A 16,646-nucleotide genomic window follows, 5' to 3' on the forward strand; every position below is an offset into this window, starting at 1 on the left:
TGAAATTTTTTTTTCAATTAAATAAAAAAAAAAATATAAAAAAAATCGGCCCACTCCGGGATTAGTGGGGATGATTGCAGAATTGATTGAAGTTTTTTATGAGAAAAAAAGGGTGAAATTCGAAAAATCTCGAAAAACTGAAAAAGTACAAAAAAAAACTTTAAAAATTTTTTTGAATTTTTTCCGAAAAGTATATTTAAAAACAAATTAAAAAAAAGATCCCAAACGGTCAATTTTTGAAAAATTTATAGCATTTTCAAAACAAAAACGGTGTTTTTTTTAAAATTCATAACTTTTTTTGAGTTGGATGACTCGCTTTCGCTGTTATTTTATTTTCGCGGTTATTTTAATCGTAGATTTCCATAATATATAAAGAAAAGAATACTTAAAAATCATTTTATTACATTTTTTTGTTATATAAATAAAATTGATAAAAAAAATTATTATTTTTGAAATTTTTTTTTCAATTAAATAAAAAAAATATAAAAAAATCGGCCCACTCCGGGATTAGTGGGGATGATTGCAGAATTGACTGAAGTTTTTTATGAGAAAAAAAGGGTGAAATTCGAAAAATCTCGAAAAACTGAAAAATTACAAAAAAAAACTTTAAACATTTTTTTGAATTTTTTCCGAAAAGTATATTCAAAAACAAATTAAAAAAAAAAGATCGCAAACGGTATTTTTTGAAAAATGTATAGCATTTTCAAAACAAAAACGGTGTTTTTTAAGAATTCATAACTTCTTTTGAGTTGGATGAAAAAATTTGAAAACAAAAAATTTAAATACGTTTATTTGCAAAAAAAATGTCTAAATGTCAGGGGTGGGTGTTCCCAGCGTTGCATAGTGGTCCAAATGCTCAATCTAGCTGGAAAAAAATCATAACTTGCTTTTGCGAAGACGTATCGATGTGAAAGTGTACATGCTGAAAGTTTACATTAAAATGCAGGTTTACACCAAAAACAAGCCTAATCGGTTAAATGGGTATCTCAGAATAAAATTTGCTTGACTTCTCAAAACTATGATTTATTAAGAAATATTTTACATGTCGTTAAAAATCAAGTATGTATGTAAGTTCAAAGTTCTTTAATTAGAATCTGCTTTACTTTCCGAATCGACTTCTGACTGTGCAACTACCGCGTCAGACGCGTCTGAAAGCAAAGCTATTACTTCTTCAGATAAAGGCTCTGCACTGCTATAACGAAGAGAAGGCTGGGTTGAAAGAGAAGATATAAGCGGATACGATGACAAAAGTAGATAATGGAAGAGATCGTGCATTGTTTTTTCTCGCGACATTTTTCGTGTACGGTTCTCTCGAATATTCCTGAAATCCTTGTTTCGGGATTCCAAGGCTTCTTCGGATAACATTCCTATAGGCAGTGCTGCGTATTGAATAATATCTGCACCATGCACTAAAATTGTGTGCACACTCGATGGCATATAATACCACGAATACAATTGTATGTAGAGTTGTGCAGTCTGAATCGTATAAGCTCGAAACGCCTCCACATTAATAGCAAAGCCGCAAGACATAGTGTTAAAATCACTCCAAATCTATTTATTAATTCTTCATTAACACCAGGTGTTTCTGAAGCTAGAGCTGGTAGTTTAAAAAATCTTCTAGCCGTATTGCCGTCGTTCGTTGTTCCACATCCCGGCTTGGGAACATCAACCAGCAAGCCCATTTCTTTTCTCAGCCGATCAATAATAATTTTATTTGTTTCCTCTTTTATTGCTTTATCCGAATCTCCTCTGGTTTGCCCTTTTTTAATATTTAGTTTGTACGCAATGTGAGGAACACATTCAAAACACCTTATCCAAGCGTGCAATATTGACAGGCCATACTCGTAAAGGTTTTCTTTTGGATCAAATTGTTCTATTGCACTCAGGTTATTCATAAATTTTGGCGATACCCCACAACATTGAGAAGTGGGATTCGCGACTGTCGAAAATATTTTGCCATCAATCATCGTCAAATAAAAATTATGAGTGACATTAATTTGTTCATCTTCTTCTGAAATTTGAGTTGGAACTATCGCAGCTATTTTAGCTTTTATGGCATTTATTTCTTTTTCAATCAACGAGTTTCTTTCTTTTTCAAAAATAAGTTTGATTGGCCTACAAAATCTTGTAGAAGATGGACGTGGGTTGTACCATATAATTTTATTATTTTCCTTGAGTTGCAACGGAACTAAACAAATTGCAAACAAGAATTCGTCTGTTTTTTCTGCGCTACTGTCATCAAACCTTTGCTCATATAGCGAATGGCCGCTGCTGTCATCACATCCCCACTTAGAAGATAAAGTAAGTTCAGTGCATTTGCAGTGCTTTAAAACTTCTCTTTGCTGCTCTAAAAGTCTTTTTGTAGTGTGATCTACCTAACTTTGCAAAGATACTTCAGCCGATATATCGGAAATTTTGATACCATCCTTTGGATAGCTTTCAATTTTTGCTGCTAAAAGTTTATGGAATGAGGGGTATATGTTGGCGTTGTGGATTTTTGCAGCCGAACACATCAGGGTATACGTGCTTTTCGTGTATGCACCATCGCTGTATAAAACTAAAGCCTCTGTATTAGTGTAAGGTACTGGTTGCTTAAAAGAAAATTTAAATTTTGTTTTCATTCTGGACGCTTTTGACGGAGAAGAGCTTACAGATTTGACAATGTTTGCAGCATCTCTTTTTCCAGATTTATAGAGACTTGCTCCAGCAGCAAAGACTAATTCTTCTGGCGACCAACTTTCCAATAAAGGTGCTACTTTCGTTCGCTTCGCTCTCTCGCTTTGATCTAAAAATTCTTTTGAAGGTCTTCCGCGCTTAGATGTTGATGGTTTCTCTTCTTCAAAAGTTGTCGAAGAAGGTTTGGTTGGAGCAACAAATATCTCATCTAACCACACTTTATTTGCAGTCTCAAACACAAGCTTTGTTCGATTCGTCTGCGTCCACCTTTTTTTCAAAACGCATATAAAAACATGGACAGATTGCCGAACATCTTTATAATATTTATTATTTTCTTCACTTCCAACCCCGATATAATTGCAAATATATGTTAAAACAGCATTGTATTTTTCATTCTGCTGTTTTTCATTATACCAAACATTGTACAGTACCCTCCTTGTTATCGGCATTTTTCACTGTAAGCGAAAAATAAAGCGTTTAGGCAAAAACTGGGAGCTAATTATGCAAACATTGATATGCTGATATAATTTATTGCACACAAATTTATAAACCACAATATAAGTCGAATAAAGTCCTTGCCAAAACTTTAATAGAATTTTAATTTCGAAAAAATTACCACGTGTTAGAAACTCATATGATGCAACGAGTTTTTATGCAAACAAAATACCACATTCAACCAAAATTTATTTATGATGGTAGCGTGCTCCGCCTATCACGCCGTATGCCCTGGGTTCAACTCCCGGGCAAAGCAACATCAAAATTTTAGGAATAAGATTTTTCAATTAGAAGAAAATTTTTCTAAGCGGGGTCGCCCCTCGGCAGTGTCTGGCAAGCGCTCCGATTGTATTTCTGCCATGAAAAGCTCTCAGTGAAAACTCATCTGCCTTGCAGATGCCGTTCGGAGTCGGCATAAAACATGTAGGTCCCGTCCGGCCAATTTGTAGGGAAAAATCAAGAGGAGCACGACGCAAATTGGAAGAGAAGCTCGGCCTTAGATCTCTTCGGAGGTTATCGCGCCTTACATTTATTTTTTTTTTTTAAGTTAATCCACAAAAAATATTCACACTTTATTAAATATTTTAGAACAAAATAAACACCTGTTTTTGACACATTAAAGCGAATCTATTACGGCGAATTAAAACAAAACAAATGTACCGTTATGCACAGTAAATACTTGCTAACATATAATAAAACAAAATTATTGCTTCCAACAAAGTCGAAAAATTCACTTTCTTCCAGCTAGATTGAGCATTTGGACCACTGTGCGTTGGGCTCTGAGCACACCTTGTCGCGCTCGAGTGCGATAGATGGTAACAAAGGGCCCAAAGCCGAAGGCTCGAAACGAAATAAACTTAAATTATTTTGCGGCATTGCCGCGTAGCATGAAACCTTTTTGCACAAATGATGCTGGTGCATGAAGAAGATGTCCGAATTATGGAAAACACACCGCCAGCAAATGACTCAGCATATCGGTATATGCAAAAATTATCCTGGCCGCTCCACTTATAGTGTGGCGTCAATACTATGGCCGTGTAAAACCCCGTTGTACACAATATCGCTTTGCTGCGTATAGTAAAATTTAATAGTCACATGAAATTTGTCAACTTCAACTTCAAATACCTCTTCACAAAGCCGAAATTCATGTTTGCTGCTTTCAGGGTAATGTTCCCGAAGTCAGTAGCACTTCTCCCGACCACAGTTCTAGTCTTTTATCATTTTAGCAAATATTTTGGGCCCCTGCGCCTTGCTACCATCCGCATGGAGGTGGCTTTTTCCACAGCCAGTTAGTTGTATACTAAATCACTGCAGTAATTAAATAAAACGTCACATTCAAAATTAAATTAATAAGTCAGCGCACATATAAAACTGTAAACAAGCTAGAAATGTCAAAATAGAGAAAAGCAACAAAATTCACAACAATTGGAAATTTGAAAAGCTCCATACGAAAAGTTGCCAGACGGATGGATATGGGGAGATAATGGTTGTATCTTACTTGTGTAATGCGATCTTTACAGGTTTTTTATACGTATACATTTTCTGTCTAAATATTATATTATTTGTATGAGGAGAACATATATCCTTTGTGTACAAAGTGACTTTTGGAATTTTCACATATGTATTTTTCGATCAGAAGCAATACGAGATTTTTGTACTTGTTTTTTAAATGTAATTATTGTATTATGTTTCTCTTTGGGAGTAAGTTGATTTTTCGATGATTATTGATACACAAATGTTTTTATGTTCCGAAAATATACATATACATACATACATCGGTCTATAATAATGAAATTTCCGGTAATACGATTTTTTGTTTTTTTTTATATATAATCTTTTGGTAAGAAAATAATAAAATCTTGTATCTTATTTGTACATGTTGTGAAAAAAAATGTGATTGCGACAAAATTTGGTTTCACCTACCTACATTTCTCTATAGCAATTAGTTTAAAAATTTAAACCAAAGGCCTTTTATTCTCAAACCTTTTTATTAAATTTTTGTATAGAATTAAGGTACTTGAATTAAAATGTCATTTTTGTTTGAATTTAAAAGAATGTATAAACAGTGCAGTGGCGTAGTGAGGTTTTCTTGCGCCCGGGCAAACATTTTTTTGGCGGAGAAATCCAAATTTAAAATTAAGGTCATTTAGTCGTGTAAATCTTTTACGTATTTCTTGTTGGAGACGATCAAGAACACTTTTCATATCGCGAGAATTTTCACATTCTGCGGAGAGACCAAGATCTCTAACCGATTCTCCGGGCATTTTGGGACGCCTTCTTACACGTTTTACTATATCAATATCCCATTGTTCACAACGAGACTTCGCTTTTTATATTGCTTCTTCATAGAGAGTATTTCGAATTTCGGATAGCTCAGTCGCCAATTATTTAAGATCTCTAAAATTCATCCCCGGATCTTATAATCTGAGCTGCACACGATCAATCCTCCTTAACATTTCATACCAGGAAGGAACTAATGTTATGTTGAATCAGTCCACAAACTGTCGCAAGTGTTCCGGATATATGCATGCATTTTTTAGTATAGAAAATTTTTTCCAGTATCAATATTTTCCAGAATCAGTTATAATAAAAATACAAATTATTTAAAAAGTTCTGCTTTGCGGACTATTTGGCGCCCCCTGTGAGTAGCGCCCGGGGCAAGATACCGCCCTTGCGCGAAGGGGTAGATAGAAAAATATAGTACGTACGTATGACGTTACATAAAATTAATTTGTTTTTATTAGTCACGTGTGGAATTCAGTTTTCAAATTTCGATTTTCCCTTATATTACATATATAGCGTACCGGATATATGAAAATCCTGTGTTCAAGTACCATGAAAAGCAACATCAAAAATTTAGAAACAAGTTTTCTCAATCAGAAAACTTTTTTAAGGCTGCGAGAACTGTTGCCATAATATAAAGAAAAAAAGCTTTGAAAATTATTTCCTATGGAAAATTGAGTCCAAGTTCTGCGGTGTAGGAGGCGCAGTACGCTGTTACCACACAACGGCGGCAGCATTTCGTCATGCTTCTTAATATTGAGCTCTTTTGCCTGAATATGTAGACGGTGTTCTGGTATCATAAGGACACATCCCGTAGCAGCTCTGGCTGCAGAGTTTTGACAGGCCAGCAGCGTTTTTGTTTTTAAGACCAGGCGACCTAACGCCGTTTATGAGCTCTGCGCTGACGAGAAATGTCTGGCGAGCTGTTACAGTTTCCTCGGATTCGAGGGGAGGCATCGGCATTCATCGTGCAGAAACTAGTATTGTCTATTTGCTTTGCTAGCGGCCTGCCTCTGGGATCGACTGGCAGGCTGGATTGCCAGAGGTGTGCGTTGAAATCGCCAAGAAGGTGACGCGTAGCACATGAATAGCGCGCTGATGTCAGGGCGATAGCCACATGGACAGCAGGTGGCAGGAATATATATGTTAATTATTTCTAGGCCAAAATCACCTCACCGGATAGTTATGCCTTGACTTTCTAAGGTTGTGCCCCTTCGTATGTTTGTGTTGAAATATTATGTATTGCACGGTGATAAAGGCAAGGCCTCAACATCTGTGCGATCTTTTCCATGACATTTGAAGCGCTCCCAAGTTGGAGTTCTGATCTGGCTGTTACCTTTGTTTCTTTCGCCTTTACGGATATTATTTATATTCATGTAATCATCTATCCCCGCGATCTTTCCGGTTAACCCGTTACAATTTAATTGCAGAATTTTCAAGTGCAACGAGATGCAGTCATCACTACGGGTTAGAGATGGGTGGACACACCTTAAAGAATTTACGCTTTATCGTGTGTGCTGTTCAAACGCTGCTCGATGTTTTGTCAGCACGCTCCAACGAATGTGCCTGTCGATGGTTGCCATTCGGAAACATTATAAGTTCGCCCCTAATCTTACGGCAAAAGGGCAAAAGTAAGAGATATTTTACAAAGCGTGTTGCGGGGTCTTCAAATGGCTGAGTGTTGTCTTAACTTTAGTTTGAGGAACGTAAGTGAACTCGAGTTTCCAACTCAGCACCCGAAAAGCTAGCTGATGAAGAAGTGAAATTTGGAAACATGGCAGTAACTATCGGTGTGTACAAACCTTGTAGTTTTTCTGTAATATCAAAAGCAAAAAGAAAAATTTTATAAAGCAATATGAGCCTGTCACGCCAATCAATTACATATAAATAAAATTGATATAATAGTGAACAGGGGAAGCATTTCTAATAATGCAGTGCTATGAAATTCAGTGTCACTGATCAAGTTCTGTTGAACGCGCTGGAAAGTATTTCCAACAATATGGACTCAAAACATAGCGTATATATGTAGATAGAGCATTAGTAGAGTGTGAATGTAGGTGAACTCGAGTTAAAAATTCAGCACCCGCAAAGCTAACTGAGGAAGTGAAATTCAGAAACATGTCCTAGCAACCATCACCGTGCGTAAATTTTGTTATTTGTCTCATCAATAACAAAAAGAAAAACTGTATAAAGCAATATGATCCTGTCTCCGTAATCAAATACATATAAATAATGTTGATATAACAGGGAACAGCGGAAGCTTTGCTAATAATGCAGTGCTATAAAATCCAATGTAAGTTATGTTGAACGCGCGGAAAAGTATTTCAAACAATTTTGAATAATAACCCAGCTACACGCTTTGTAATTTGTGTTTTACTTTTGACTCTTTCTTGCTATTCCTTTTATACACACTTTGGTACATATAAAAATGCGGTGATTAAAAGTGTATTTACATGTGAAGAAAAACGAATAAATGCGACACTTATAAACATATCAAATGGAGTTATTGTTTTTTTTTCCATAGGGAGATCATGCTGGAACTGTATCATATATTGTTGGACATATTTAGGACTCCTTCAGCACCCTTTCGTGAACATTTTGAGACTATATTCAGGATTGCTTCCGGATTATTTAATGCATAATTTCGGGTCAGACAGGATCGCTTCAGGATGATTTCAAAACTATTTCGCGACCAATTTGGAACAATTTCAGGATCACTAATTTATCATTTTAGGTATCATTTCGGAAAAACTTCAAAATCATTTTGAGATTGTTTTGGGAAAATTTTGATATTTTCGGGTACACTTCGGGACTGTTTTTAGAATCACTTCAAAACTATTTCGGGACCAATCGCGGGGCAGTTACAGGATCATAAATTAACCCCAAAATTGTCCTTATTTGCTCCCGAAATAGTTTCGAAATGATTCTGAAGTGATCCTGTAACTGTCCCGAAATGGCTTCGCAATAGTCCTGAAGATATCCTGAAGTTGTCCCAAAATAATAGCTAAAAAATTCCGAAGTGTACCCGAAAGCATGCTTCAGCTTCCCCAAACAGTATCGAACTGATTTTAAAGATTTCCCGAAATGATACCTTAAATATTCTGTTTGATTTTTTTACCGCACCTTTACGGATATTTCTAAAAGTTCTGCTTTTATTCACTTTAAAAATAAATACACTTTTTACATGTACTAAAGTGTGTGTAAAAGGAATAGCAAGAGAAGGCAAAAGTTAGAGACAAATTACAATGCTTTTAGTGGGACACTCAAATGGCTGACCTCGAGTTTAATACTCAGCTCCTAAAAAACTACCTGGTGAAGGGAAAATCTAAATATTTTAATTACTCTGATCACCTTACTTTTACCCTACTTAACAGATAACTATAAAATACTAGCAGACCCGGCAGACGTTGTTCTGCCCTAAATTTGCCCTATCTGCATATATTTGAATAAGCTTTTTCCGTCTAACTCTGCCCTACCCCTCTACACTTTTTCCTAATCTTTTTATTCACTCCTCCCTCCGCCTTTTTCGTTTCATCTCGATCTTCGTCTCATTCTATATCTTTCTAATTTTCCTTCTCTCTTTTCTCTTCTCTCAAGTTTTTCTCCTTCTTCTTCATCTCTTATTGCCAGTCCCAGAGGTATGTATTTTGTTCCAGTCCCATTCCGAGTCTCCGTCCCAGTCCCACTCCGAGTCTCAGTCTCAGTCCCATTCCTAGTCCTAATCCCAGTCCCAGTCGGTCTCTGGTATACTTCCCGGAAAAAAGCATCGTAAATAGTAATATAGGCAAATTTATAAACGAAATTTCCGGCAAATCGAATAGGACGTATGTAAATAGGTATGTGGGTATTATTAATTCCTTTCTTTATTTCGGCTTCGCATGCATATTTATCAGTTTTTCCAGGTTGATGCGACTAAATCGAATATCACAATGAACTTTAGGGCTCTCAGCAACAGCTTTCATTTGATATCCATAATACACACACATTCTAGGGGTATGTTTTGGCCTATATCTCGAGACCCTAGACACTCAGCGGTGTGAAACTTACTCTGTATTATAGCACACATCAACAGCTTCAATTTGATACCCATAATATAAAAACACATTCTAGGTATTTTGGCCTATATCTCGAGACCGTAGTCACCCAGCGGTGTAAAACTTACTCTGTACTAAAGCATACATCAACAGCTTCAATTTGATACCCATAATGTAAAAACACATTCCAGGTGTATACGGGTCCACGTTTTGGGCTATATCTCGAGACCCTAGCCTCCCAGTTTTATGAAAATTATCCTGTACTATAGCACTCATCAACAGCTTTCATTTGATATCCATATTTTATAAACACATTCTAGGGGTACCCTGGTCCACGTTTTGGGCTATATCTCGCGCCCCTAGCCTCCCAGTTGTATGAAATTATCCTGTACTATAGCACTCATCAACAGTTTTCATTTGATATCCATATTTTATAAACACATTCTAGGGGTACCCGGGTCCACGTTTTTGGCTATATCTCGAGACCCTAGCCTCCCAGTTGTATGCAAATTATCCCGTACTATAGCACTCATCAACAGTTTTCATTTGGTATCCATATTGTATAAACTCATTCTAGGGGTACCCGAGTCTACGTTTTGGGCTATATCTCGAGACCCTAGCCTCCCAGTTGTATAAAAGTTATCCTGTACTATAGCACTCATAAACAGCTTTCATTTGATATCCATATTGTGTAAACACATTCTAGGGGTACCCGGGTCCACGTTTTGATATCAAGACCCTAGGCTCGTAGCGAAAAAAAGGTAGACGTTGGCCGATTCTCAGACCTACCCAATATGCTCACAAAATTTCATGAGAATCGGTTCAGCCGTTTCGAAGGGGTTAAGCCTCTAAAACCGTGACAGAAGAATTTTATATATTAGATTTGAATTTTTTCTAAAAAAAAAAATCATAACTGAAGATTGGCTAAACGGATTTGGGATTTCAAAATCAACTAACCATCATCTCTCCTTCCTGTATCTTTCCTAAAAATTTCATAGCAATCTTTCTATCCGTTCTCGAGTTATGGAGTGACAATCAAAATGTACACTTCTTTTTATATATATAGATAGATAATAAACAAGGCTATCGACAAAGTATATTTATATTTTTAAACGTTTTGTGTTACAGATCGAGTGTGTGTAGTGCTAGCTCAACATCTTCGTACTGAAAAGTTACACATTATTTATCATCTCAAAAAAAAAATGACTGATTCAATGAAATTTGGTCCAGAATGGCTGCGTAACATGTCGGCAGATAATCCGAATTTAAGCCTTTTATCCAATGCCGGGGGTAGTGCCACATTGTCCAATAGCGGAAGTTTAGCAAACAATGCCAATGGCAGCAGCCTCCAATCATTTGGGATGACTTCTAATATACCATCGCAACTGGCTTACCAATCAGGTCCCCGAAATACATTCCCAGAATTTCGCTATGGTCGGGAAGAAATGCTGTCATTGTTTGATAAAAAGTGTAATACTCCTGAAATATTACCAAAGTTCAAAAAGATCTTTGTTGACAAAGTTCAGCTACCTCTGGCACTAACACCAAGTACAGAAGATGAGTTGATATCTCAAGTACCGCCTATACCTAACGTAAGTACTAGTAGAGCTGTAACTTAAAACTTGATTATTTTCAGCTGCGTATACTGGGTCGAAAAAAAGTTTGCCGTTAAAGAAAACATAATACAAACTTTTATTATTCGCGAGCCTTAAAATCAACCAAATTGAAGATTTCTTCATATATTTTTCTTTATTCGCTATAAAGGCAATTATCTCCAAGCCCGCAAAACGAGATAAATGAAAAAAATTCGCTTCGTTGATTATCGAAAAACAAAAATGTTTCTCTGTGTTGATTATCAAAAAAATTAAAGAAAAAAAAGCTTTTTTAAAAATAAGCTTTTATTATTTTGGTTAATAAAATTAACTAAAAAGTAAACAATAAATTGACTCTAAAGAAATATAACACTTTATAAGTTCATTGTAAGCTTAAACGATAATTAGGCTTTTTCGTCTGCGACAAAAAAATTCTATATCGTACATAATTATATATTTTTAACATTAAAACTTTACACCTAAATTATTAAATCTTACAGTTTATATCAAAGTCCAAATTGTTCTAATAAAAAACGTGTTAAATTTTGATGGTATAATTAAGAACATTTAGGATCTCATTTTCTTGCTATCGCAATGTAACACGCTTTTATTAGAACAATTAGGACTGTGATATAAACTGTAAGCTTTAGTAATTTAGGTGTAAAGTTTTAATGTTAAAAATATATAATTATGTACGATATAGAATTTTTTTGTCGCAGACGAAAAAGCCTAATTATCGTTTAAGCTTACAATGAACTTATAAAGTGTTATATTTCTTTAGAGTCAATTTATTGTTTACTTTTTAGTTAATTTTTTAACCAAAATAATAAAAGCTTATTTTTAAAAAAGCTTTTTTTTTCTTTAATTTAATTTTTTACTTTTTAGTTCGTTTTATTAACAAGTAATAGAAGCTTGTTCTTAGAAAAGCCTTTTTCTTAAATTTAATTTAAATATGAATTTTTTTTTTAATTTTTAGTAGAGTAAAATATTGTTTAAATTAGTTACGTAAACTTTACTTAGTTATTTGTAACGTTTTTCATTCTATCCACTTCTTTTAATGCATCAACATTACAGGGTTTCTTCGAAGCCAACTTTGAACAGTCAAGTTCTTCGATTCGAATACATGCTAAAGACCTAACTCGGCTTTTGACAGAGAGCACATATAAAATTGTGTCAAACAGTGTTAACTAACTTAAAATCATATTTTATTGTGACTTGGCCTATGTGGCGTTCAGTTTACAACTACTCATTGCAGATCTCTGCTCTGTGTGTTAAATCTGTTTTAAAATAATAGCCGTATTTTTTTTTTACACGTAAACGTCTATACGCTTATAATTTATATGGACTGCTAAGCGCCAAATTTTAAATACACCTCTGAAGTTGCTGCGCATAAAATGTGTACTAATAAATTCCAATACGCATTATACGCAGATGTAACTGAAATATGTGTTTTTGTTTCACCCCCTACACTAATTCTATGTATTCTATATGTGCCCACAATTCATCGCAACTAATTTAGCTATATGTTATACACAGGCATACAACAGAGGGTCGTGTCTCCGCTTTTCGGTACACGCTGTAGCTAGTTGTTTAACCACTGCCGCTAGATGGGTCTCCTAAGCATTATGTAAGCGAGGATAGGCGTTTTTTTTTACGCGCAAACGTAAACCTATACGCGTGTATAAAAAAACGGCTAATATTCCAACTTTCGCTTAGCTATCGCCAAAAATCTGTAAAACAAAATCAAGTGCGCAGAAAAGTCTGCAACACTTACCGATAAGAGCCTAACCGCGTTAGCGTTCGTTGTATCACAGAATTTTTACACTTTGAAAATGACGGCTGTTGTTTGCAAGCTTGCATTCCTTTGAGTGTTCGTTTTCACCATCTGGATTAACAAAGTCATGAGCCTGGGCATTCACGCAATTTTAGTGATGTAAATTGCATGGCGCCAGCGCCAATGCGGTGCCAGCTCAATGGTAGCTCATTGACGAAATGACTCCAAGCGAATTTTTGACGCTACTTAGTAGTGAGTGCGTAGTACATTTTACTTGCGCTATTGAGTGAAACGACATTTGTGTGTCAGGCACGAGTTTGGTGTTATTGGTGCTACTGGCAATGATGACACTGAGCTGTTGACGGTAGCGCTGGTAGTTCAGATTTTGAATCAGAGAAAGAATTAATGACCCATGTAAATTATTATGGCTTTGGCCGTGTAAATTATTATGGTGTATTTGTATATTTTAGATTTAATGCACAATTAATATGTGTGTGTTTGAGCGGCCAAATAATAACAGTAGTATTGCTAAAGTGCTGCTTAGTTGATGGAATGTCGCTAATTTCCTAGCGATGATCAGCAGATTGTCAATATTTCGTTCAACGGACGCGCGAAATTGCCACATCTGCTCAAATTTTCCAAGATTTTCCATTCTTGATTTAACTTAAGCTGTTATGCCAATATTTTTCAGCTAGCTTTTTTCAAATAGGTAATTTTTCCAAAAGCAAAATAAATTACACAAAAGATTACAGAGTTAAACAGCCTTAAAAATTCAGCTATGTTGGTTATACACAGAAATACAACAGAGGGTTGTGTCTCCGCTTTTCGCAAGCGTTGAGATTCACCACGCGTGAAACGCGTGATTCACCACGTCCAAATATCACAATCCACGGATAGGTACCGGCGGGTTTGTATGGGACTTAGGCTGTTATGCCAAAGTAAATACAAATCTTTACCGATAACTGTGTTATCGATTAATTTATCGAATTTTAACATAGTAATAGTGGATTGTCATCGGAGTTATACATGTGTGCAAAATTTCAGCTTAATCGGACACCGGGAAGTGTATCAAATTTAACTTGCAAGATTCCATTACAGACAACAAAAGTGAAACTAAATAAAAGCTTATAAAAATATTTCGCTTCGTTATAATCTTATTATTAGCGTTATGTGTGCAACAAATTTCGTTAATGGTAACAGGTATTATTCGTATGTATATGAACATATTAAGCGAATAACCCTTTCATATAAATTAATGAACCTTACTTTTTTAATTATTATAAAGATGTAAAAATTGTTTGTCTTAAATAGGCTCTGAAACAACTTGAACGAGTTTTATAAAATCTTAAGCGTATATTGGCTAGTTCTGCGAATAAGTTTTAATCCATATTTCAATCCGCTGAGTGCCTAGTGTCGTGAGAGTAAAACACGGACCCGGGTAACACTAGAATCTGTACATTAAGCTGGGTTGATTTGCATGGACGAAAGTTAACCCATATCGCGCCATCGATTTTTCGATAGGTTTTGGGCTCAGGAAAAAAAGTTCCACTAAGCATAGCCAAAAAAATAATTTTCGAGCCTGCAAAATTTGAGTTTTTTGACTTTTTTTTCTTTGATTTTTAAGGTTTTTTTCATTACCTACTTAAAAAATTTTCATTTGATTTTAAAATTTTCATGTATACCCTGTCCGACTCAAAATTGTCCGCTAAAAACTTTTACGATAACAGTTTTTTGAAAACAAAAATTTTTTTGGGGTTTTTTTAAGGGTTTCTTCAGAAACGTGCAAAAGTGTTGCCGATGAAAACGAATTTGTCTCATAGTTCCTATCCCACTTCAAATTATGCGATAAAAACGTTGGCATTAACAGTTTTTTAAAAAAAGTTTTTTTTTTTGTTTTTGGGAGTTGTTTTGGTCGAAATCGATTTTTTTCATTTTCAAGGCTCCAAATCACTTTTTTATGTATATGTTTCCGTTAGACCCACCAATAAGTATACCAAAATGATCAGGGGAGGGCTAAGTTGATTTAGCCATGTCCGTCTGTCCGTTTGTTTGAACGCAAACTAGTCCCTCAATTTTTGAGATATCTTGATGAAATTTGGTAAGGAGGCATATTTTGATGGGAATCGACATTTGTCGGAATCGACCGTATCCGGGGTGTGAACCCAGGCATTCGGTGTGGTAGGCGGAGCACGCTACTATCACACCACGGTGGCCGTCAATAGTTAGAAATAGTTTGACAAATAACTAGTAGTACCTTAATAATGCTTTTTACCGGAACGCACCGGATCTATATCCGGCAAAGGGCCATCAACATCGGTAACACTCCCCAAAGCCTTCAGGGAGTGTCTTTACCGTTAATAAAACAACAACAACAAAGCATGTACTTTTGGACTTAATGAATGAAATAAATAAATAAAATATGCACACAAAGAAATTACTAGTAATTCAGATTGATATTATTGACTGGTTGACTTAGCACATTTTTTTTAACAGCTGACGACTTAGCACATTTACACATCATTGCCCCCAGCACGTAAAAATTAAAAATTTAAATATTTTTTTTTGTGATCGATGTATTTTGAATTCAGTTTTAAAACTGATTAAAATACAATTTTTCAAAAAAAGTGACTTAGCACATTTTCACATTAAGCTTACCAAATTTCGTCAAGATATCTCAAAAATTGAGGGACTAGTTTGCGTTCAAACAAACGGACAGACGGACAGACGGACATGGCTAAATCAACTTAGCTCGTCCCCTGATCATTTTGGTATACTTATTGGTGGGTCTAACGGAAACATATACATAAAAAATGATTTGGAGCCTTGAAAATGAAAAAAATCGATTTCGACCAAAACAATTTTTTTTTAAAAAACTGTTAATGCCAACGTTTTTATCGCATAATTTTAAGTGGGATAGGAACCATGAGACAAATTCGTTTTCATCGGCAACACTTTTGCACGTTTCTGAAGAAACCCTTAAAAAAAATGCGAAAAAATAAATTGCTCCACCAAAACACTCCTCAAAACCTAAAAAATATTTTTTTTTTCAAAAAACTGTTATCGCCAAAGTTTTTAGCGGACAGTTTTGAGTCGGACAGGGTATACATGAAAATTTTAAAATTAAATGCAAATTTTTAAGTAGGTCATAAAAAAAACCTTAAAAATCATAGAAAAAAAGTCAAAAAACTCAAATTTTGCAGGCTCGAAAATAATTTTTTTGGGTATGCTTAGTGGAACTTTTTTCCTGAGCCCAAAACCTATCGAACAATCGATGGCGCGATATAGGTTAATAAATCCACCCAGCTTACTGTACATGCAATATGCTTAACACCATAAGCATTAGTATTTCCGAAGTCTCCCAGTTCGCGTCGTGCTCCTTTTTTTAATTTTTTCCTCCGAATTGGAGAACGAGACCTACATGTTTTACGCCGACTCGAAATGCATCTGTTCAAATGTTCAAAAGTTTTACGAAGAGGAGAGTAGAATAAACCCTTCAAAACAATCTTGCAAAACAGCTAAGGGTCGACATATCTCATCATCATAATCAAGAAATACATTACCATAAATGGCAAACTTCATCGTGTGAAGAGGCAAACTCCTAAAAAAATATAAAAAAATGGTAGAAGTGATTTTTGCTGTATCATCCGAAGATTGAAAATTATGCATGTAAATTTGGAACAGAAGTTCACTCGGTGCCTCGCAAAATGTCCAGCCTCGTTAACCAGTATTTGCCTCAATGTTGTCCTAAATTGTCGATTTCATACAATTTTACCGAAGCAGGGCACGGAAAAG

General features: G+C 35.4%; 1 protein-coding gene across 6 annotated transcripts in view; it reads left to right on the forward strand.

Annotated features, from left to right (window-relative positions):
• Positions 1–16,646, forward strand: part of Gyf (GIGYF family protein Gyf) — a 955,717-nt gene that overhangs the window by 165,145 nt on the left and 773,926 nt on the right. For 5 of the 6 annotated variants that reach the window (XM_067757906.1, XM_067757905.1, XM_067757907.1 and 2 more), the window contains one exon: positions 10,617–11,080. The exons of the other annotated variant lie outside the window; for it this stretch is intronic. In XM_067757906.1, coding sequence (XP_067614007.1) covers positions 10,691–11,080 — 390 coding nt within the window. In that variant the 5' untranslated portion in view covers positions 10,617–10,690. The remainder of the gene's footprint in view (positions 1–10,616; positions 11,081–16,646) is intronic. 6 annotated transcript variants of the gene reach the window in all.

Source organism: Eurosta solidaginis, chromosome X (genome assembly GCF_040869045.1).
Source record: "Eurosta solidaginis isolate ZX-2024a chromosome X, ASM4086904v1, whole genome shotgun sequence".
Classification (NCBI taxonomy): Eukaryota; Metazoa; Arthropoda; class Insecta; order Diptera; family Tephritidae; genus Eurosta; species Eurosta solidaginis.